At 38.5% G+C, this 22242-nt stretch overlaps 3 protein-coding genes across 3 annotated transcripts; 2 read left to right on the top strand and 1 right to left on the bottom strand.

Annotated features, from left to right (window-relative positions):
• The first annotated feature begins 6161 nt into the window (after positions 1–6161).
• LOC101308681 lies at positions 6162–14407 on the top strand. The gene is made up of 9 exons (XM_004299962.1): positions 6162–6432; positions 6502–6636; positions 6719–6844; positions 6925–7083; positions 9409–9501; positions 9635–9751; positions 12276–12350; positions 12508–12722; positions 13016–14407. The coding sequence occupies exons 1-9, from the start codon at positions 6175–6177 to the stop codon at positions 14286–14288; spliced, it is 2451 nt and encodes an 816-aa protein (XP_004300010.1). The 5' UTR covers positions 6162–6174; the 3' UTR covers positions 14289–14407.
• A 608-nt stretch (positions 14408–15015) lies between these two features.
• Positions 15016–17225, top strand: LOC101307701 (metacaspase-1-like). The gene is made up of 5 exons (XM_004301516.1): positions 15016–15499; positions 15973–16309; positions 16406–16517; positions 16796–16987; positions 17102–17225. The coding sequence occupies exons 1-5, from the start codon at positions 15016–15018 to the stop codon at positions 17159–17161; spliced, it is 1185 nt and encodes a 394-aa protein (XP_004301564.1). The 3' UTR covers positions 17162–17225.
• Positions 17226–19193: 1968 nt separating this feature from the next.
• Positions 19194–20876, bottom strand: LOC101308382 (60S ribosomal protein L30-like). Its single transcript, XM_004299961.1, has 4 exons — positions 20622–20876; positions 20434–20535; positions 19562–19630; positions 19194–19461 (listed from the first exon to the last, which is right to left on the bottom strand). Exons 1-4 carry the CDS (start codon positions 20746–20748, stop codon positions 19421–19423), a joined length of 339 nt encoding a protein of 112 aa, XP_004300009.1. The 5' UTR covers positions 20749–20876; the 3' UTR covers positions 19194–19420.
• Between the last annotated feature and the right edge of the window lie 1366 nt (positions 20877–22242).

Genomic DNA, 22242 nt, shown 5'->3' with positions numbered 1-22242 from the left:
TATATATATATATAAAGACATAATATTTTTTAATGACCTGGCTGGCCTCTAATCAATGTACACATGTATCATGAGAAATTGACTTTCCTTCCTAACTTTGTTGTTGCGTTTGGGATCAGTTTCTTGATGATGGTTTTACTGTGCAGCCTGAGATGGAGATGTGGCTCGAGGCTTGGATAAACACTTGAAATGGATCAGAGGGAATTTCTTATGAGCATGCTTGTTGGCATTTGCAGCGAAGAGAGCCAGAAAAGAGCAGCAGAAGCGCTAGGTTTGGTGTGTTTGCTTCTTGGCAAATTTTGTTATGCTAATTAGTAGTGACTTGTTATATTAGGTTGGTTTGAACTTTGAACTAAAAATACAAGCTTCACTGATATAGCAGTTAGGCATAACAAGATATTGTGTTGGCCTTTTGATATTGGATGATAGAACCCCATAATCAAATCAAGTGCCAAATGGTGGTGTTCCTGACCATCCCACCCTTCTCTGTCAGACCAGAAAAAGTAAAAGCCTTATCTGGATTTCCCTTTTTTGGATGCATAAACTGTATCTGTATGTTCTGATATTACAGATTAATGACATTTTCCTTAGCAGATGATGAAAGTCATTTTAAAGTATAGTGTGTTGCAGCTTGCAAGCATCAATTTGGTTATCTGTTATTGGTTTCTAATAGTGTGTCCCTTTTCTTTGCAGGTATCATCTTTCAAAGGTGTTGGTGATGAACAATGGCAATAGTCTTTAGTTAGAAAATAACCATCAAGGAAGCACATGGTGAATCAAAATCTAATAACAATAAGGAAACACATTGGTTTAAGAAATAGTAAGCTCTAATATCAATTAAGAAATATATCGAGCATTTAGTGTTATGAATCAATTATACATTATATTTGCATAACTCGTTATATGTGAAATCATATATTTTCTTTAAACATGTATCATTTCGCATGGGTATTTCCGGATAATTCAGTTCGCTCTGCGTGGACAAATTCGTCTAGTATGGCCATTGTGCGCGGACAAATTGGTCTGGGATGAAATTGTGCAGACAAATGTCGTCACGTAAGGACAAATGACGCGTTGCGCATATCTTTTTTCTGGAGAAATTTCATCCCACGTTTGACCACATAATCCCACACACCAAAAGCCCCGTTCTCTACCAAAGAGCTGACCGCGACAAACCTCCTCAAAGGACAAATTTTGTCGGACAAGTTTTCGCTCGGGTCACAATGATCGGTCTCTCGATTGGCCAAACTCAATTATTCCTCTCCATCTGTTTGCAAATTGAGGCTTGGAGGATGATTGCATGTGCACGGGGTCCAACCCCTTAGTTACCAAAGTAGCGCAGGGACCTCACATTGCATGGATCGCATGGAAAAGATATGCTCGTTCGGGTAAAGTCACTTACGCTCGGCCATGCACAAAATGGATCTACTCTCGATCAATCCACTCGTGATTATGCATCTACAAGGGGTCCAACCCCGTGCGGGCACTGCGCACTATTCACAAATGAGTGCACTCGGCCCCAGCGATCTCACTTCTCCAAAGATACAAATACTAGGGCAAGCGCACAACATTTGCACGGTTCAATTACAATTCATGCGTGAGAACGCACAGCTGTGTTCACATTGAGGCAACAAGGCAATCAAAGCCACAAAAGACAAGGCAAGGAGACCAAATTCCATGCAAATTTGGAGAACTTGCTATATATGGCGCCAAGTTCCACCGATCGTAATGGAAAAATGCACAAGAAGACAAAACAAGCTATCGAATACATTCATACAATGATGATTATGAATTTCAGAGCAACTCCACCTTCAAGTTTGACAAGCCAAAGCAAGCTACGCGATGAGAAATTCTACTCTCTACACCCAGCAATTTCTTTGGGCACCCATGCGGAACCGCCTAGCTCGCTAAAGATTCTAAAATTGCTCGATCGACGAACACAAAATTAGCTATCAGCTTCGAATATAGCAGCTTGTTGGCTCTTTACAACGGACGAACACCAATTTAATTTGTTTTATTCTGAATTTGCAGTTACAAACAAAATAATTTCGCCCACGATCGGCCCCATTCCCATGAACGCTCAACTCTTCAACCATATCTACACGATCGAGCGGTCAATTTGACCCACGAAGGGCTATGCACGATATCAAACTGCCATCTAATTAACCCAAATGGAAAGTCCATATTATGCAGAGTCCATCTAGACTCACAAGATGGGAAAGCAACAGAGTAAACAATTCATGTTTAGTACTTCAGTTTGCCCACATACATACAAGAGCATCATCATGGTCTTAGACGTGCATGGAAGGAGTCCAGTCAAGGACGTTCAGTACTTCTCATGCATCAAGACAAATCTACCGATCGAAACACAAAGCAAATGCTCTTCACCAACAATTATAACTATTATACATCAGAGACGGCAAGCTACTCTTGGCACCAGGGCAGCCATGCATCAAGCTCCGAACAGCTAAATTGAACCTTCGAACACGAAAGAATTGCAGCAGAAATTCGATCTCAGCGGTCAACTTCGACCGGAAACTTCGATTGAAGGAACTTCACGTTGAAGCACCCAACAATTTTATATGGGCACCCATGCCTTCTTCTCCCTGCCTTCGATCAGCACTCGAACCCAGCGCTCCAATTTTCTTCACAGACTACCGATCGAGTCCAACTCTCACCTGTTTCGCTCCTCCTTTCCGATCGGAGTTCAGAGCCCAATACTCAATCATCCATTCAATTACGATCAACAAGAAATTGAAGCACAAGTTTCTAGTCGGCAACTGTTCTATGAACGACGACATTCGAAACACCGTTTCAGAGCCTATCTTACAGAATCACAAGATTACAAACAATTGAGGCCCATGCCTTCCTCCATCTTCGAACGCAAAAGCTCAGCGTTCACCAAATCCCAAAAATACTCGACTCCTGTCGTCGCCGGCAGAGGAGTCCAACGCTCAGCCCTCAAGCTTCGACTACTACGATAAGAGCTCGCTTGACCAACACTCACAGTAGGGGCGTAGGGAAGAGGGGGTTCAGCCGACCTCCCTCACATTTTTTATTAGGTCATATTGTTGTTATCTATTTATCAGTTGAAATATGATGTTGGCACTATTTTGAACTATTTTGACCCTTCTAACTAATTAAAAAAAATTTTAGCATATAAAATATTAATTACAATAATCAATTGGGACAGAAGAGTGTTCAACTCCTCACATGTGTTTGTTACGTGTGGTTCTCTTATTTTTTTTAATATAGGTTACTAATCCAAATCAATGATTGATTGCGTCTCCTTTTAATATTACAAGTTAAAACATATTCCTAGTCTTTTTTTTTTATCTTTTTAATTAATATGTTTTCCTAATCAATCAATTATTGTGATTGATTTCTCGTGCACCTCTATATAAACAGTTTTAGTCGCTTCTTTACGTATTTCTTTTTGTTATCTTTCAATAAATTTTTCCCTGTCATCGACAACCTTCATAATTAAAAACTTGCAATTATGAATGTTTTAGTTTTATTTGAAAAGTATCGTAAGATAAAAGCAGCAGAACAATCGACTCCATCTGAAGCTCCTTCAAAATTTCAAAATATGAGCAATCATCGAGGACAATTATAATTACTTTAGGGAGATTTGTTATTTTATTTAGCTTTTGTTTTTAAAGTATTCTAATGATTTATAAGTTTTTATATTATTCAATAAAAATTATATTTTTATTTTGTGTGGCATTATTATTTAAACTATTAACCCTTCTACTTGTGGTTTCTGGCTACGCCACTGCTCACAGAAGCAGTTCAAACACAGCACAATACACACCTGGAAGTACAACGCCACAAAATTTCAGATCAATAGGAGTTACCAAGTCTTGCTGAAATTCAATACAACACAGCTGCCCCGTGCTACATGAAAATTACATCAACCACTCATATTTTACAGAATTTTATAGTAAATAAAGGTTCAGGTATCTTTAGCCAAATGACAGATTAGGAAGACATAATGAATTTGACATTAATCCTTTCGCCTAAAAGATCAGTATTGCCTTACATGTCATCTTTGCTTCACATTGTAAATGTTCATGGTGCACTGCTTTATCTGGTCAAGATTGCATGACAACTATATCAATTGGTGTTCATCAAAAATTACAATTCTAGCAGCGCCATCATACATCCCCGCAGTGTCGTCGTGCCGTCCCACAATGCGGTCACTGCCCTCAGAGTCTAGATATGCAAACAATGCGGGTATGCAACTTCACAAGATGGGGGTATGGAAGATAAGCAAGAGATTTAGCAGAAGATCCCATAAAGAACAAATAGTAATCACTAACATACTATCTGACGTTGAATATGGTTACAAAAATAGTCTTAACAAGACATATTACATTTCCAATCTAATTCAAAAGTTCTCAATAGCACTTTAGAGTTGTCCAGTCAGCTTGTCTGCTGCTGAGGTTGGCTGTTTTGGCTGATCTGCGATAGCAAGAAAGAACCAGATTGAAGTCAGATAAAAAACAATCATGAATCATGTTAGATTCTTAGTTTAGAATAGAGATATATTCATAAATTAACTACCAACAAACTACCATAAGGACAACTAAATGAAAGAAAAAAGGAAGTGTAAATGAGCAAGGACTTTTACACAAAAGAAAAAAAAATTAACAGCCTGCGCATCAAACTAAGCAACTGAACAGAATGGTATTGTATCTCTCATAGACTATCATCCATAGCAACTAGCAATAATCATCACACTATGCCTAAGTCTTGCATCTGAACTTCAACGTAGCAAAAGAAAGATTAAGAAATGAATAACAATAAAACCTTTACCTGAGTAATAACCAAAATGTAAGAATTACATGCAAAATTAAACACATTTAAGACTTAAAAGCATTAAACACACCTGGTGTTTATATTTCTCTTCTCCATTGACCTAGCTTATTTTAAGTGCAAATCATCCAAATAATAACCGTTGTATCTTAACACACAGCTAAACAAATCAAGGAGACCCCATAACCACAAGTCATTAAGAACTCCCCCAAAGATACCTGAATTAAAAAATAAAAATAAAGGAAAATAACCAAGAGATTTGGTATGGAATGTTTATTTTCATGCATGATCCCGACAGTAGCCAGGAAACTAAAGGCTGCGATACCTCTATGTACGTACTAGCAAGTAGCAACCCCAATTCATACATAAAACATAGAGGTATACTTGAAATCTTAAACCCTAAACCATCACACTGCGAATGAATCAATCAAACACTCAAACTTCATATAAAGGAACCATACGATCTTCTGAAAACAATAGGAAAACTTTTGAAATACTCTCATGTATATCTCACCTCTCATTTGTACCTTTCTTTGTACTCAACATAGGATTGCAGATTTTCAAAGGACTAACAGAGTTGTTTGTAACTTGTAAGAATCATTTGCAATTTCTTCTCACACAAATTTATAGTTATCATGAAGGGATACATTATTTGTTTGTCACAGAGTAGGGAATCAAAGGAAACATGCATTACAAGGTTACACTGCACATATGGTAAGAAATAAACTTTGCATCTTTGGTGTAGTGTTGGAGAGTTTGCGGTAACATATATCGATGAGCTAAAACATACACCTGATAGATAGTTAAATGTTAAATCTACAATAAAATTCAAAACAATTCAAACCGGAGCAAGTTATTCCCAAAACATAAACTTCAATTCAAGCACACAGACCCGGCAAATACTAACCTATAACCGGTGAGAGAAGGGTCTTTATAAATCAATGCCCCAAATTAATATTTTTGTAGTACGTCTCAAAAATCATCAAAATCAAAAATATTGAAAATGAAATAGATACAGACTAACCGGAATCAAATTACCAAGCAGCCTTGTTTCTTACATCTCGAGACGTGGTGATGCCTTGTGCGTGCAACCAACCTGTTCCCCCTTCATTCATAAACCCCGAGCCCCTCAAAAAAGTTCGGAGCCGACTGAGTAGTCTGGACTTTACACCACCTTTGCCGCCGATTATGGCCCGTCCGGAAGAGATTTATTGAATTTTTACCCGGAGAGTTTTTTACCCATTTTTTTTAACTCACTCAGATTGACGTTTTATAATTAAATAAAAAAACCCGATAGAAGTTAAAACCCTTGACCGTGATGAAAGAGGTCGGGAAATAATGGAAAGGGCCGCAGCGATGAGCCGGAAGGAGAAGAGGAAGGGCATCAAGAAGATGAAGCGGAAGCAGGCCAGGAAGGACATCGCTCTCAAACAGCGCCAGGAACAAGAAGAGGAAGATCCTCAAGACCTTATCCTCATCGAGCAAGAGGAGGCCAAGAGGTCCGAGGCTGTCCGTCTCATCTTTGAGGACCGAGAGAGAGCTTGGCTTCAAGCCATGGAGATTCGAAAACAAGAGGAACTTCGAATTAAGGCTCTCGAAGAAGAACAACAACAGGTCTTTCTTGATCCGGTGCTTGTTGTCTTGTTATGATTTGTACAGGCATAACTTTAATATTTGTCGCAGATTGAAGACGGTGACGATGATGACTGGGAGTATGTAGAAGAGGGACCTGCTGAAATCATTTACAGGGGAAATGAAATTACTATCAAGAAGAAAAGAGTCAAGGTTCCAAAGAGGAACAAAGTCCAGCAGGAGGAGGTGTGTTGTGTAACACCATCAATTTGGAACTTGCTCTTTTTCCTTCAAGTCTTAAGGACAGATGTTGTCATTTTCTTGACAGGATTCTGACCGACCTACATCAAATCCTCTCCCTCCACAATCCCAAGCTATTGATGATCACAAAAATTCGTCTTTATCAGCGCAGCAGCTGATTCAGACACAAGTACCGCATTTTGGAACTGAACAGGTTCCCTTCCTTCTTCTTCTTCTTTTGATGCTGTTACCAAGGGTCATTCTCTATAATCTTTGAGCTTATATGCATGCCAGGATAAAGATCATTGTCCTTTCCATTTGAAAACTGGAGCTTGTCGGTTCGGTCAACATTGCAGCAGAGTCCATTTCTACCCTGATAAATCATCCACACTGCTTATCAAGAACATGTACAATGGTCCTGGCCTTACTTGGGAGCATGATGAGGGGCTTGAGGTCTGTTAATGCTGCCATGCCTTCCTCTGATTCTTGTATCCTGAAAATAATTTTGGAGACCTTCAGCACTTTTCATTGAATCTCCTTATTTGTCTGCTGTCACTTCATAATGACCGAAAGCTGTTCATAGAATTTCGTATTAAAATATATGTACACATATACTACCCATTGAATGCACTTTGATGAGGAGGCATATCTAACTAAACCTGTTGATGTATTGAAGAGTCATGGAATGGTTTATCATTCTTTATGACATGTTATCTTTTTGTTGTTTTAAGCTTTGGGTCTGTATTTGATTGCACGCATTGTGTCTTAGTTCAGTACGGTAGCCTGGTTCAGTTTTCCTTCTTTTCATACAAGGATTGGCACTCTTTTCTTTGATTAGATCAGTCAGATTCAATGAGTTCAATTTGGTGGAGATTCTTTCCTAAACAATATATTTGGTGGAGATTCAGGTTTTCAGCCTTGGCTGTACTGAATTAATGATATCATGCATATGTATTCTTCTTGCTAGCTTGAAACTTGCTCTGGTGTATTGATTAGTTTCCTTACTCTTATTACCATTTTCCTTGTAAGCTTTACTTCCTAGTTTATATCTTTATTTTGTCTTAAGTGGGTCTCCCAAACCATTGATTAGAAAGTCCTCAACTAGTCCGCATTAAGGTGGTCTTCATTAGAAGGGTTCCCTACACACACATGTATTATGTATGTATGCATGTTCATGTTTCTGCTATTGTACAGTATGTGACTAGATTATACCTTGGCCACCTTCTTATACCATGCTTATCTTGAATTTTTCAATACGAGCCGTCGCTTAAAAAAAACAAAACACATACAATCCTATCTTGTACAGCTCAAGAATTCTAATTTTGAAGGATATTATTGATTTGAAAAATAGTTGATTGAAGGATTTTTTTTTTTTATAACATTAAGTTTCATCAATTAGAAGGAGCTGATGTACAATAAAGCTGTAGTGTAAAATTGATTATATAGTTCTTACCCTGATCGTTTGTTTGTCATTAAGATATTATATACTACTTCCAATTGAGTATTTGTATTCGAGTTTTGTTTCTGTTTGAGTTTTCAATTGTTTCATAAGTGTATGAGTTTACTGTATTACAAGTTTTGCTCCTTAACTACTACTAGTCGGTGGGCAAAATATCTGTTCTGGGGTTATGTGAGCTGTCTAACTGATACCGATTCTGACATCCCACAGTTTGGAATGTTGGCGGCAACTTTAAGAAGTACGTGACTGCAATTAGCTCTTCCTTTACTTTAGTGATGCTGGATGAAAATGGAAAATGAATTCAAAAGATCAAGACACTATCTTAAAGGATGCAGAAAACCTCTTTTATCTGAATCAAGATATCAATCATAAGAAAATGTGGATTTTTTTTTTTTATACATTTATACAATTTTTTTTTTTATATGATTATTAATAACTCAACTTGATCCTCCTCAAATCAAGTAAGGAAGGAGGGGGTAGGTCTCATTGAGTTCTTATGCATGTCTATAACCAATTCATCTGGTTATTACCGAGATATTACGGTTTTGTTTCCATGTCAGATTGAGAAAATTAGCTTGTTAATACTTTATATCACATGAAGTTGTATTTAACCATTATAAGAACTGGAATCAGTTATCTTGTGTATAAGTTTCTAAAATTATATTTCTAAACTTATATAGTTGAGTCTGAATGTGTGGATCAACCGCAAATTATGCCATGGTTTGGATAAGCTACTTTAGTTCGTAGAGTGTTAGTGGAGTCTGCATTTTGTCGAATTGGTTTGTAAGTTCACTGAAAGTTAAGGTCTTTAATATTTGTCAAAAGTCGGGAGTTGATAAGTCTTTTCTTTAGTGCATGTGGCAAATATTTTTTTATGTGACTGTGGATTTTATCAGCTTTGTATTCACTGTACCTATTGGTTCCAGTTACTTCCATGATAATGCATATCAAGTTAGCTGTATATCTTTTACCTTTAAAATTGTATTTTTAAGCTGACATGTGATGGCATTTAGAACCATAAGGGATGAAGGGAACTCTAGCTTTGTCCCTTGTGGTTCTTTAAATCTGGGGTATGAATGAATTTATTTCTACTTTGTTTAATAGATATACTTTAGTAAGTGAATTTGAGTTTCACTTACATCTTTTCACATTGCAAAGTTGAAATACTTTTCAAAAAAGAAAAAATTAAACTTGAAGTCATTCTTTATGTGAGTAGACATGACCGGTTAATTCCTTGATGTCTGTGTTGATGGCGGATGTATGGCTAACCTGTGTACATATGATAAAATCAGTATAATATATTGTTTCTCTCTTTTCAGTACACTGATGAAGAAATTGAGCGCTGTTATGAAGAATTTTACGAGGATGTTCATACAGAGTTCTTGAAGTTTGGAGAAATTATAAATTTCAAGGTTCCTGACAGCTTTCTTTTGTTTGGATCACCTTTGTATCCCCACCAACCTCTTTTCAATCATAGGCTGCCAAGGTGTCATTTAGACATCCCACAGCTTAGGAAGATTCCTTACCTGCTCATGTCTATCTCAGGTGTGCATAAATGGTGCATCCCACTTGCGGGGAAATGTGTACATACAGTACAGTGCACTGGAGTCAGCACTGGTTGCACATCAATCTATCAATGGTCGCTACTTTGCTGGGAAGCAGGTATTACATTTCTTTTGGTACTGAGTAACGCCCTAGACTTTACGAATACTCAAAATAATTAAAATATAATAAAATTAAAAATAATGCTTATGGGGCTGTGATTAATGAACATAAGACCAAATTCTGCGTTTCGCATATAGGTGATCTGTTGATGGTTTTAGTGAAGAAATACCTACAACAAATGTTCAAAACCTATCTGTGTACTTCTCTAGTGATAGCTGACTATCATCTTAATCAATGATGTCCCATCTCCTTCCCACATGGTTGTGGTTATTTTCAATGAGGTGGGCTGTTTCAGTCAGTTTGGTCAGAGTTTCTGTTCTTAGTTGCATCGTAACGCTGGTCTTTTTTGGTATTGAGATTTTGAAAGGAAGCCCCTATGTCTAAGCTATTTGCTATATGCATCTTTGTTTTCCTTCCATACAGCGCATACTTGGCTGAATATTAGGTTGCTATTGTGGAAGTTGCCATTTTTTGGAATTCTAGATCTCAAGGTTGTTTGTACTATGGGTTTTACTGAGTACCAGGAGATTCCAGGATCGACAAACTCTAAAGCTTAGGGCTTTAAACTCACACAGAACACTTTTTCTCAGAAACACTATGATAATTTGATCATATAACATAACATACTTGGGCATTAGTCCCTTACACTTATTTATACATGCGCAGATCACTAACATTAACTAGCGGCATTAAAGACTCATTAGGGCTCTTAAATTTCTAAATCTGAAACATAAAAGATCTAATAAAAGAAATCTTAAAACTTTTAAACTGATAAGGAAATCTGAAAAGACACAAGGCAGAAATTTGTAAGAAGCTTAGAGACTTCTTAGCATTAGACTTAGCTTTCCCTCCAAGCTGCAGATATTATACCGAGATCAATTAATCAGGCCATATGGGAAAGGAATGATAAGGTGCTCTCTTTTTCCATTTCTTTCGCTCATAAACCTTAAAAAGTTTGACTGTGATGTCCTCATCAAGACCATGGAATGGGGACATCATTTGCCTGTCAAAAACCTTAAGAATGGTTTATTTTCTGATTTAGAGACACAAGGAAGCGTCTTTCCTCAGGTTTATAGATTGCTTGGGGGAATTCTGTTATCAGTTTTTTAGAAAGGAGGATTCAGTATGAATCTTGTTCAGGACAGAGCAGACGCCCTCATACCAGCAAGCATGGAAGGAGATTTGTATCCTCCTTTTGTTCTAAGAAAAGAAACAGCTTTTTATCAAGATAAAAAACAAAGAACAAGGTGGCGGACAAGGAGTCCGCTTAAAAGAGAAGAGAGATGCTACGGCTAAAGGCATAGCAGATCAACTTTAAGAACCAAAACTAATCCTTAAGACTATAATCCTTAAATTCCTTAGAATTATAAGCCCATAAAGATGCCCAGATCTTGATTCTCTCCCACAGGTCTTCCCTCTCTACCCCACTATAGGTTTCAAATATTCTTCTATTTCCTTCCATCCAGACCACCCAGACTACCACTAGCACCCCACAACCCCAAAGAATTCTGGCTTTATTCCATTTTCCAAAAGCTGAAAGATTTTCTTTGAACAGATCATTCCTCTCTGATGGAGCTGTCCTCCCAAAATAGTTTCCATAAGAAGTTAACAACTTCACAATGCACAAAGACATGATCAACACTTTCCCCTTGAGCTTTGCACAAAATGCACCAATGAGGGGAAAAACAACAACCTGGTCTTCTCCTTTGAAGAACATCGCAAGTGTTCATCCTCCTGTGTTCTACATTTTGGATTGGTTTTCTTTTTCTCCTATTGAAGAATCTATGCGCCAATGTTATAAGTGACTACTTAGTTATTGGGATTGCAAGGGTTTAATTGCAACAGCAGCCCTTAAGTGACTACTTAGTTATGGTGGCTGTATCATGTGTTCTACATTTTGGATTGGTTTTCTTTTTCACCTATTGAAGAATCTATGCGCCAATGTTATAAGTGACTACTTAGTTATTGGGATTGCAAGGGTTTAATTGCAACAGCAGCCCTTGAGTTTCAAGATATTTTCACAAGTCTGTAGTTAACAGTATGGTTTACCTGAAGATAAGATGGTTGCATAAAACAATTGAAAGCACTGAAGTACCCCCCATTGTTTCTAAGTGCTCAGCTTTGCTAGAGGACATGGTACAATGCTATATGCCAACTTTTAAGATTAGATCAGGCTGGCTGGTGCAGCTTTATCCATAAAACGTGCAACGGTGGCAACCATATTCCTGGCTGGGTCAAGTGAGGATGTTCCAGGATCTATCTTCAGTACCTACAAATTGACATATATGAAACGGTTTGATTCATATTTGATATTATTTGAAATTCAATCAATTTGTATTTCTAGCACTATGCTGTCAGGTTGTGTGTATATAACAGAATATTGTGTTTGTGCATATGTAACAGAATACTGTGTCTTGTCTGCTTCTTCTTTTTTGAAGGGTTGTCTGATTTTCTTTAAGTAATTAAGGTTCTGTAATGGGATTTGGCTAAGCTTAACTGATCCGGTTATGTTATTTGACAGATAAGTTGTGACTTCATCAATGTGACGAGATGGAAGGTTGCCATATGTGGGGAATATGTGAAGTCGAGGTACAAGGTACTTCTGGTCCCTTTCATGTTACTCTTTTTCTGTTAAATTTGTTTGTGCTTGTTAGATTGAATAAATACAGGACTTGTTTCTGAACATTATTGATATATCATCTGTCATTCCTCACCACTATCCTGTGGATAATCTTTCCTGTTACATCTTGCAGACATGTTCCCGTGGTTCGGCATGCAATTTTATCCACTGTTTCCGCAATCCTGGTGGAGACTATGAATGGGCTGATAGTGATAGACCACCCCCAAAATATTGGGTGGAAAAGATGGTTGCGTTATTTGGTTATTCTGATGCATATCAGAAACAGATAATGGAGGATAACACTGGACAGATGAAGAACACTAGAATGTCAATGACGGATTCGCGGAGGTACGATTTACTTTTAACATTTTTACTGACTGGGTAGTCTAGTGTGTGTGAAATCAAGTTTATATAGTCATTAGAGTACAAACAATAGTTGGCCCATATACTACCAGCTGGCCAGCTTAACGCCAAAAAGGCTTTTTAGGTATGATGAACAAACAATAGCTTGCTTGCTTCAAGTTATTTATATGAACACTTCTATAATGCTGGTGCTGTATCAGTTGGGGAGTGTTTTTATCTGCTTTAGCTTGTATTTATTCCTCTTGCTATAGGTTCTCAGAGGTTCCATCTCGTGGCAGGTATGTTGTTCAGAGATCCAGTTCTAGGGACAGGAGTTACTCAAGTTATACTGGTTCTGGTGGAAGATACGATAATGAATATTATGCTCCGAAAGGCACCGGCCACCAGAGACCTTCAGGTGAAGAGAACACTTACTTGAAGGACTATAATCACAGGAAGAATAGAAAGTATTATATTGAATCGGATGGAGAATTCTTGGATACGGATGGAGATATGGACAGAGATATATACCATGGTCACAAACGGAAAAGCTCAAGACAAGAAAACAGGGATCAGACGAACAAAACCTCTGAAACTGAATCTGATGAGCATTTATTGGAGAGGGGACGGAACAGACTAAACAGACTAACAGAGCACTGTAGCACCAGGAAAAGCTCAAGCCAACAAGGAAAAGCAGGGGTGCGTCATGATTATGGTGATTGTGAGAAAAAAGTTCATGAAGTTGGAGATCGGTCAACTAGAGACAAAGACAGAGAGTCATACCATGACAGCAGGAGAAGTTCAGGACACAAGAGAAAAGTGGGATATGATCACAAAGACCAGAAGTGTAAAGCTCAAGATTCAGATGGCGAGTGGTCAGACAGCATCAGGAGAGGTGAAGAGCACCATGCGATAAGGAAAAGCTTAGTGCATATTGGCAATTCTTCTAAAGGCTCAAAAGAACGAGAAAGTTCCGGCTGGTCTTCCACTGCTGAATTGAGTGAAGAGTTGTTGGACAAAGATGCAGAAAAAGACACTGGTCATGCTAACAAACAATCAAAACACTGGGATAAAGTGGCGGATGGTAATCGAGCCGCAGCGCAAGATGTGAAACACGCTAGGGGCCATTTGAGTTTAAACACAAAGGAAGCAGACTCTCCTGTTAAAATTTCGAAATCATATGATAATATTGACAAACAGGATCGCTGGGAACCTGAACATAACTCTGAAGTAAAGGCAGGAAACTCGGAAAGCCATCAATCGAGCGACTTTGTTTCTAAATTGTACTGTGATGATAAAGTTGGCAAGGTGGAACATCGTTATGAAGCTGGAGAGGTGACCAGCTCGAAACACCAAACGTCCAGGAGACTATCTGCAAAGAGCAATGGTGAACGTGACAATGGAAAAAGATCAAGAGGTAGCAGCAAATCAGGCTATAGGAGACGCTCAAATAGCTCGGATGACGTGACGGATTCTTCTGAAGATAACAAAGAAACAAGTATACTCAATAAGCACCATGCCACCCATAGGTCGGGCGATCAGAAACGGCGTCATAAGAAAACTCGAGTATAACATTGGGAATATACATATCAGCCTCTCATCTAAGCTATCGTTGATATTGTTATTCTTCGCCTTAAAACTGAGATAATATATTGTATATTATTGCGTAATAAAGAAGTGTGTGTAACGCATCGGGCAATCTTCTCTTATGGCCTTCTCTTACGGCATAACCATAGAAAAGATCATATATTTCAGCTTCAGCATCAGCTGCAAACATCCCCGAAGTGACGTGCCGGAACTGGTTCACCTCACCCTGCTCGGAAAAGCGTCCCAAAGGTAGGGAGTCTCCGACTTGCTTCCTCGGCAACGGCTGGTTCCCTTTCATACCTCGGCATGCATACCGGGCTAACAAAGAGGATCCAGGTAGCTGTCTCATCAAGCATTAATTCTTCATGGGCATCGAATCGAAATTAAAGTCCAAATATGCAATATGCCTTTTAAATATTTTCCATCAAAATAACGGACTAGCTTGAGCTAGGCAGCCAGTCGAATATTGTCTCTAATGAAAAAGTTACATACATGCATATATGTAAGGACCTCTCTAGTCTCTGCAGTTTTAAGATCGTTTCACTACGAACGCTCATTAGTTTAAACAAAGAAAGCTAAAGTGAAAGAGATTCCCAGGTGCCACATCCCTCATCTCTCTTCCAAAGAATCCCCTTATGTCCTATATATGTATAAGTTGTAGACCTTCAAGCTTGATATGGAGTGGCGATCCATTAGGGGAAGCACATCAACGATGATTAGTTGTAGTAAATGCAACACTAGGATTCCTCGTCTAACGTCCGGTGTTGCTCAATATCGCTGCTCCTGCTGTGGTTACGTTACTCTGATGATTGAGACGACCAAGCCAGCTCTTGCACAGCACCACGATGAGGGTCAGCAGCAGCAGCAGCATAGCCATCGGAGGCGTGCTTCCAGCTGGATTTCGCATATGAAGGGACCATCACCATCATCTTCGTCGTCCAGGAACTCTAAATCCCCATCACCGTCATTGTCATCGCCATTGTCATCACCATCACCATCATCCTCCTCCTGGTCAACATCAACATCAACAACCAGCTTAATAAAAAGCTGCGGCAGAAAGCGCGCAGTTCTTTGCGGGGTGACATACAAGTCGCGCAAGTACAAGCTCAAAGGAACTCAGAATGATGTCAACAACATGAAAGACTTGTTGATCAAAACCTTTCATTTTCCATCCAAATGCATACGCGTACTCTCAGGTTCGTGTATATATATACTATTGGACGTACGTACATATCTACTCTGAATTTAAGACTAAAAAAACCAGGCGTACGTATAAATTATTCTTTAATGGATAGATGAAAAGAGCATATAATTTTATTTTTATTGTTATTTTTTTTTTAAAGTAGCATATAATCTTATCATTTATAAAGTAGAAAAGAAACAAAGGAGATAGCAGCTGTATAGAACATATATGTGGGCATGCAGAAAAGGGAATAATTATCTCGTATTATAGTCTCTTATAATATAAGTAATGCTAGGCGAACCATCTTTAGGATAATACATGCATCTCATCTTATGAGGTTGCATATTCAACTATATCGATCGCAATTTATGTATAAACAAAATATTACAAAAGTTTTGACTTCAAATTAGGACTTTTTGAGTGTTGTTATGGGAAGTATTAATTAATTAATTAGACGTAAAATGGTGGATGCATGTATACATGCAGAAGAAGATGAGCAATTAGATAAAAATCTGATTCCGACAAAGAAGAACATCGAGAAATCCCTGAAATGGCTTGTGGAGGGGTGCCAGGCGGGAGATTCGTTGGTGTTCTACTTCTCAGGACACGGGCTACGGCAGCCCGATTTCAAAGACGACGAGATTGATGGTTTCGACGAGACTATTTGCCCTCTTGATTTCATGGAAGAGGGCATGATTCTTGACAATGATATCAATTCAACCATCGTTCACCCACTCAAGAAGGGTGTCACACTTCATGCTATCGTTGATGCTTGTCATAGTGGAACGATTCTTGATCTACTCTACGTCTACGACCACAGAGAGTGAGTCGATCTCTTCTACAAACTGTACGTTGGTTACCAATACGTACTAGGATATAAACTGATTGATCTAAATCATTAATGTTAAAATTGTTGCAGGAACAAGTGGAAGGATAACAGTCCTCCTTCTCGTGCTATGAAAAGTACTAGTGGAGGGTTGGCAATCTGTCTCAGTGCCTGCGAAGACGATAAAATGGCCGCCGATACAACTGTACGTATGCAACTTACTTAGTTGCTATTTATTCTTCTTTTTCCATTTTCTTTTTTCAAGGAGAAAAGCAAAATACAACATAAATTCCCTCGAGCAACTGAGGTTAAAAGTCTTGACCAAAAAAAAAACTGAGGTAAAAAGTATCTAAATAAAAGGCAGATCAAGTAGGTATATAATTAAGCAACTGCAAGTTACTTTTAAATCTTACGCTGCTTAATCAAAATGGAGCTGGCTAAGCATTTTGTTTTGAATAAATATATATGCCATGAAATCTGCAGGCTTTTAACCGAAATGTAATGAATGGAGCCATGACATACATTCTTATTGAAACTATTAAGAAACACTCTGAGAGTGGAATAACGTATGGGAATCTGCTCGACTCCATGCTTGATCAAATTCAAAGGATTAATGGGGAAAGATGCCTCAACTCCAGAATCTTGAGAAAAGTTTTCCGACACAAAATCATTCAGGTCAGTTTCAGCATCTTGTTTCTATTAATGTTTTGTTGTCAAAAATATTATTAACTGCATGCAACCAAAGAAAGTATATATTTAATTACTACTGTGGAATCCTCATATATGCAGGAACCTTTATTGTCATCGTCTAAAGACTTCGATGTATACACCACGAAATTTCTCTTGTAATGACATGTAGGCAGTTAAAACGTACTGGCATGTACTGGTGTCTTGTTAATTTGCAAGAATCTCCGAATTATTGATTATTTAGTATTCAAATCATGGCTTCTATGGAAGTCGGTCTGTGTAGGGATAGCTTTTTGAGATCTTTACATGTCTCGTGTACAACTGATGATCAGATGTAGTGATGCATGCTTTTTTAGGAGACTGAGACTATTTCTGTGTGTATTGGGTATGCATTCTTGCGAGCATCCCTGGATTTATTGTAATGAATTGCGTTATTACTTGGTAAGAGTTGGTTGTTTCCTCACCAATTTCAATCTTTGTCTTCAAGTCCTTGTGATTTGCAAAAAGAGAAGTGAGCAGAATATTGTTCTTCACAAATTCACAATATTTGGTAGGATGTGAACAAATCAAGTGCACTTCATCTAGTACTTTAGGTAGCAACACAGAGAAAGTATGCCAATCTAGTCTTGCGCCCAATCATGAACGCTAGTCGTGTGCCAATCTATTGTGGCTTTGAAAGTTTGCGAACGGCTTTCTGATAGACCACTCTCAGTGCATGGGGAAGATGTATTTCAATGAAGATATTGTTTCAGGAATTAAGAAGAGCACTGGTGCTGTAGGGTTGCATCTTCAACTTACGCAGTGGTTGAAATGAAAGAACAGAATATTGAGGTCTTACAACAATGCTTGGGAAGATTTCATGATTTTGCCAAAAACATGCCTAATAGTTCAGCAATTTCAAATTCAACCATTAGAATGAGTTAGACATTAATGTTTAAAAAGTTCGCAGACTCATCCAATGGTTGACTTGAAAATCCTCTTTGAGTCCTTATATATTAAGGTACTCAATCATGACTCATGAGCTATGTTGCAAGGACACTTCACACTCTAGAGTGTCGGAGTGTCTGACACGCCGACACGGCGCCCAACACGGCAAAATACGTGTGCGTGTCCGAAAAAGTTGACTTTTCAGACACATCTCAAACACGTTTACGGGACCCGACACGGCATTGCGACACGCCATGTCAGCGTTTCAGACATAAAAAAAAAAAAAAAAAAGAAAGGTAAATTTTCTGTTCATTTTATGTTAGATCAATTATGGAATAACAGGTTTGGATGAATTATGGATATGATAATTATATTAGTTCATCTTCTTATCTATTAGGTGCTACTGTGCTAGAGATTGCCCTGTTTAAAAACAAGCTACTGCTCAAGTTTGTTTTTCTTTAATGTTATGTTTTAGGTGCTAAAGGTCTGCTGCTTTTAATGTTATTAGTTATGCACTTGACTTATTTCTTATGGTTATGAAATAGATTGAATTTAGAAATTTATTTGTAATGTAATGAACTTAATTCATATTTTAGTATATTTTTTATTTATTAAAAATACATAAATATATAATTTTGTTTGCCGTATCCAAGCCGTGTCGGAAACTCAGTTTTTGAGTTTTGCTGTGTCGCCGTGTCGTGTCGTGTCGCCATGTCTGTGTCCGTACAACTCAATCATTGGAGAGAAGCCCTGTTTTCTTGAACCCTTTTTTGCTTGGTTTAGGAGAAAATGAGCAATGGCTGGCTGAGATTTTAGTAGTCCAAAATGAATAGCCGTGGAAATATCAGGTTGTTAGCATTTCCCAAAATGATCCGGATTCTCTACTTAGATTTAAGTTACTTAGATTTACTTAGATGTTTTATAACCATTAGATGGGATAATAATGACGTAAGAACGACATGGTGGCCTTAAATTGTACTCAATCCAATAGTTAGAAGTCATCCAAACAAATCCAAGCAACATAAATCCAAATAGAGAAACCAAATTCTTTCCAAAATGGCTATTCCGCCGAACTATGGCGCTACTCAAACAGTCACTGTTTTCAGTTTTCAGTCTAAGCATTTCCAGTACATATGTTGGGATATTTTAGGTTGAATCAAAAGATTCAGAGCTCACAAAAAGGAGGCAAATAGAAAGTCAAGAAAGTGAGATGATTAGCAAGCTGTCTACAGCTTAAAGCCACTTTATGATGGTTTTTGCTGGTAAATGAAGCAATGGCAATAAAAGAAGGCTGACACAGTGCAAATATGAGTACCCAATTAATCAACTTAAAAATGATCAGCTTAACAGCATGATCAAGTCTCATCAAGTCACCACTTACAGAACTGTGAACAATATCTTCAAACAAAAGTGAGGCATTACATAATTGGTGATAGATCACAAACAAGCCTAAAACATAAAACTTCGAAAAATGAGGCAGCGTCCAACAGTCCCTCACTGATCACCAGGCAGTGTCTTGATAATATCCGAATCACCTGACCATTATAAAAACCGGTTGCTAAGTCAGCCAAATCAGTTCATATGAATGAGGTCAGACACAATAGGATCTAAACAAGAACAAAAGATTAAATGTACCTGGATCAATAATGCTAAGGCATGACACCCGGAAATATTTGCCACATGCTGTACCCAGGTCAACATTATCTGAAATCACAACATTTGACAATGAGAAGAAAAGCATAAGTACAGCAATCAACAAACTTAATAAGAATGACCATGTATAAAAGTAATCTTGCTGCAACATATATGAATCTTCATTGTGTCATCAAAATATACACGGTCACATAACTAGAGCATCCTATACAAAAGAACAGTAATAGAAGCTCTCCTCTACTAGAACTTGCAAGATACCAAAGTGAGTATCATGCCTATTAGAATCAATAAGCTACAATGCTGGAGAAGCTAAACCTAAGAGTACCACATAGTAGAAGCAAGCAAAGAAGACTACATCTAAACAATTATGCAGAGAACTAATTCACGCTGAAGAGGATAATGAACCCAAACAAGAACAAGACTTTGTAGGTTTCGGAGGACTAAGTACGGACAGAAAGATGCAGGACAAATGTAACATCCAATGAATAACAATTATAACAAATGCATCATTGTTAAACCAACACAGCAAAACAAATTCTCCATACACTGTTAGTTTGGGGATTATGCATCCATAACACTTGCAGTGTATCAAGTTGGGAAGAGGCTAATGAGAGTAGAGAACAAGTGTCTGACCCATTGACAACAGTTCATTATTGAGCTAGTAAGTCAGTCTATAGACTAGTCAGCATTTCGGTTGTGATCCACCATTAAAATTCAACTAAAATACATCCTTCCAAATCACAATACCTTAAGTAAAGACGAACTAGTAATCTATTTATCAACACCTCTCAAAATAAAATGCACAAACAGCAAAGAGAAAATCAGATGTAGACCAACAATAATAGAGCACTTACTTCCATTGTAGTGATGAACTCCAACCTTGGCAAGCATGGCGTAGTACTCGATCTCGGACTTCCTCAGAGGAGGGCAATTGTTGGAGATGATAATGAGCTTCCCTGCAATTAACCCACATCACAAAAATCAAAACCCAAATCGCATAAATGAGAAAGATTAAAACTTTGGGAATAAAATTAATTAATACCTTTGGAGCTACGGAGTGTGTCGATGACGGTCTTGTAACCCAGAGTGTACTTGCCACTCTTCATCACCAGAGCGAGCCTGTTGTTGATAGACTCATGGGTCTTCTTCGTTTTCTTCACGGCCACCATGCTTGAATCTCTTCTTCCTTCTTGTCCCGCCGAACCCAGAAACAACGAGAGCTTTTGCAGCACCGATTAGGGTTTTGGTAGGTATATGAGGCTCAGCGGGTCTAATGCTTTTGTAGTTTGGTAAGCCCACTAATATTCGGGCTGGTTGGGTTTTGTATTAGTATGTGTCCATTACCATGATTTTTACAATAGAAAATTTCACTTAAGTCATTTTCTCAACATTTTTTGTAGCATAAGTCCACCTTAATATTTTTACCCATATAAGTCCACTTTTAAGCCTAAACCTGTTATTTTACTTTTATGATGTTCCTAAAATACCCTCATTCCCTACAAATCCATTCTCTCACACGAATCCTTCACTTTCCTCTCTCTCTCTCTCTCTCTGGCTCATCGTCTTCCTTCTCCCTCTCTTCTCCGATCTTGAATCTCCAGCCATGGCGGCGTCTCAAGCCAACACTGACTCGACGATGATAGCTCGGCGCCGATCTGCTACTCCGACGACGATGACGACGCCTCGACCTCAACCTCGACGCTGCCAGCCAAAGATGACGCCTCGACCTCGACGCTGCCAGCTTAACGTTGACGCCTCGACTGCGTCTAATTCCATCAACGACGACTTCTAATTCGGCCTCAACCTCGGCCTCTTCTGATTCGACCTCGACGTCGCCGGCCCAACGACGAAGCCTCCGGATCGACGATGACGCCTTCTGATTTGATCCGCTCAACCATCTAGCGCCTTCACCTCTAGATCCAATCCAGACTTCTAATTCGGCCTCAACCTCGGCCTCTTCTGATTTGACCTTGACGTGTTCTGATTCGACCTCGACGTCGCCGGCCCAACGACGAAGCCTCCGGATCGACGATGACGCCTTCTGATTTGATCCGCTCAACCATCTAGCGCCTTCACCTCTAAATCCGATCTAGATAAACCCGTCGTTGCTGGCATCGACAACGTCGGGAAACGAAGGCTCTACCGAGAATGGAACCGTCCTCTTGACATGCTCAACGCTCAACAAGCTCACAATTGACTGGTTATGGTTATGATAGTATATTTCCAACACAGTAGTAGTATATTTTTGACACTGTAATAGTATATTTTGTATTACTTGGTAGTAGTAGATTTTATTATGTATGGTAGTAGCTTTTGTAGTTAGGGATAGTAACTTTTCTAGTTAATGGAGTAGCTTTTGTTGCTGGTGGTAGTAGTTTTTCTTGCTGGCAGTAGTAGTTTTTCTTGCTGGTGGTAGTAGCTTTGTAGTCGGTGGTAGTAGCTTTTCTATTCGATGGTAGTAGCTTTTGTTGCTGGCAGTAGTAGCTTTTCTTGCTGGTGGTAGTAGCTTTTGTAGTCGGTGGTAGTAGCTTTTCTAGCTAGGGATAGTAGCTTTTGTAGTTCGGGATAGTAGCTTTTTATACTGGCGGTAGTAGCTTTTATAGTCGGTGGTAGTAGCTTTTCTAGTCTGTGGTAGTAGCTTTTCTAGCTAGGGATAATAGTTT

Source organism: Fragaria vesca, linkage group LG5 (assembly GCF_000184155.1).
Source record: "Fragaria vesca subsp. vesca linkage group LG5, FraVesHawaii_1.0, whole genome shotgun sequence".
Classification (NCBI taxonomy): domain Eukaryota; kingdom Viridiplantae; phylum Streptophyta; class Magnoliopsida; order Rosales; family Rosaceae; genus Fragaria; species Fragaria vesca.
The sequence above is the reverse complement of the archived record's forward strand: the minus strand, read 5'-3'. Positions and strand labels throughout refer to the sequence as shown.

Excerpts from the sequence above, each read along its gene's own strand:
- LOC101308382 (XM_004299961.1), bottom strand. The coding sequence starts at position 20,748 with ATGGTGGCCGTGAAGAAAACGAAGAAGACCCATGAGTCTATCAACAAC. Across the intron at positions 19,631-20,433 it reads AGTTCATCACTACAATGGAA|ATAATGTTGACCTGGGTACA; the intron begins GTAAGTGCTCTA and ends TTGTGATTTCAG. Across the intron at positions 19,462-19,561 it reads CCTTAGCATTATTGATCCAG|GTGATTCGGATATTATCAAG; the intron begins GTACATTTAATC and ends TATAATGGTCAG.
- LOC101308681 (XM_004299962.1), top strand. The coding sequence starts at position 6,175 with ATGAGCCGGAAGGAGAAGAGGAAGGGCATCAAGAAGATGAAGCGGAAG. Across the intron at positions 6,637-6,718 it reads ACAAAGTCCAGCAGGAGGAG|GATTCTGACCGACCTACATC; the intron begins GTGTGTTGTGTA and ends TTTTCTTGACAG. Across the intron at positions 12,351-12,507 it reads ATGTGAAGTCGAGGTACAAG|ACATGTTCCCGTGGTTCGGC; the intron begins GTACTTCTGGTC and ends TACATCTTGCAG.
- LOC101307701 (XM_004301516.1), top strand. The coding sequence starts at position 15,016 with ATGATTAGTTGTAGTAAATGCAACACTAGGATTCCTCGTCTAACGTCC. Across the intron at positions 15,500-15,972 it reads ATGCATACGCGTACTCTCAG|AAGAAGATGAGCAATTAGAT; the intron begins GTTCGTGTATAT and ends GTATACATGCAG. Across the intron at positions 16,310-16,405 it reads TACGTCTACGACCACAGAGA|GAACAAGTGGAAGGATAACA; the intron begins GTGAGTCGATCT and ends AAATTGTTGCAG.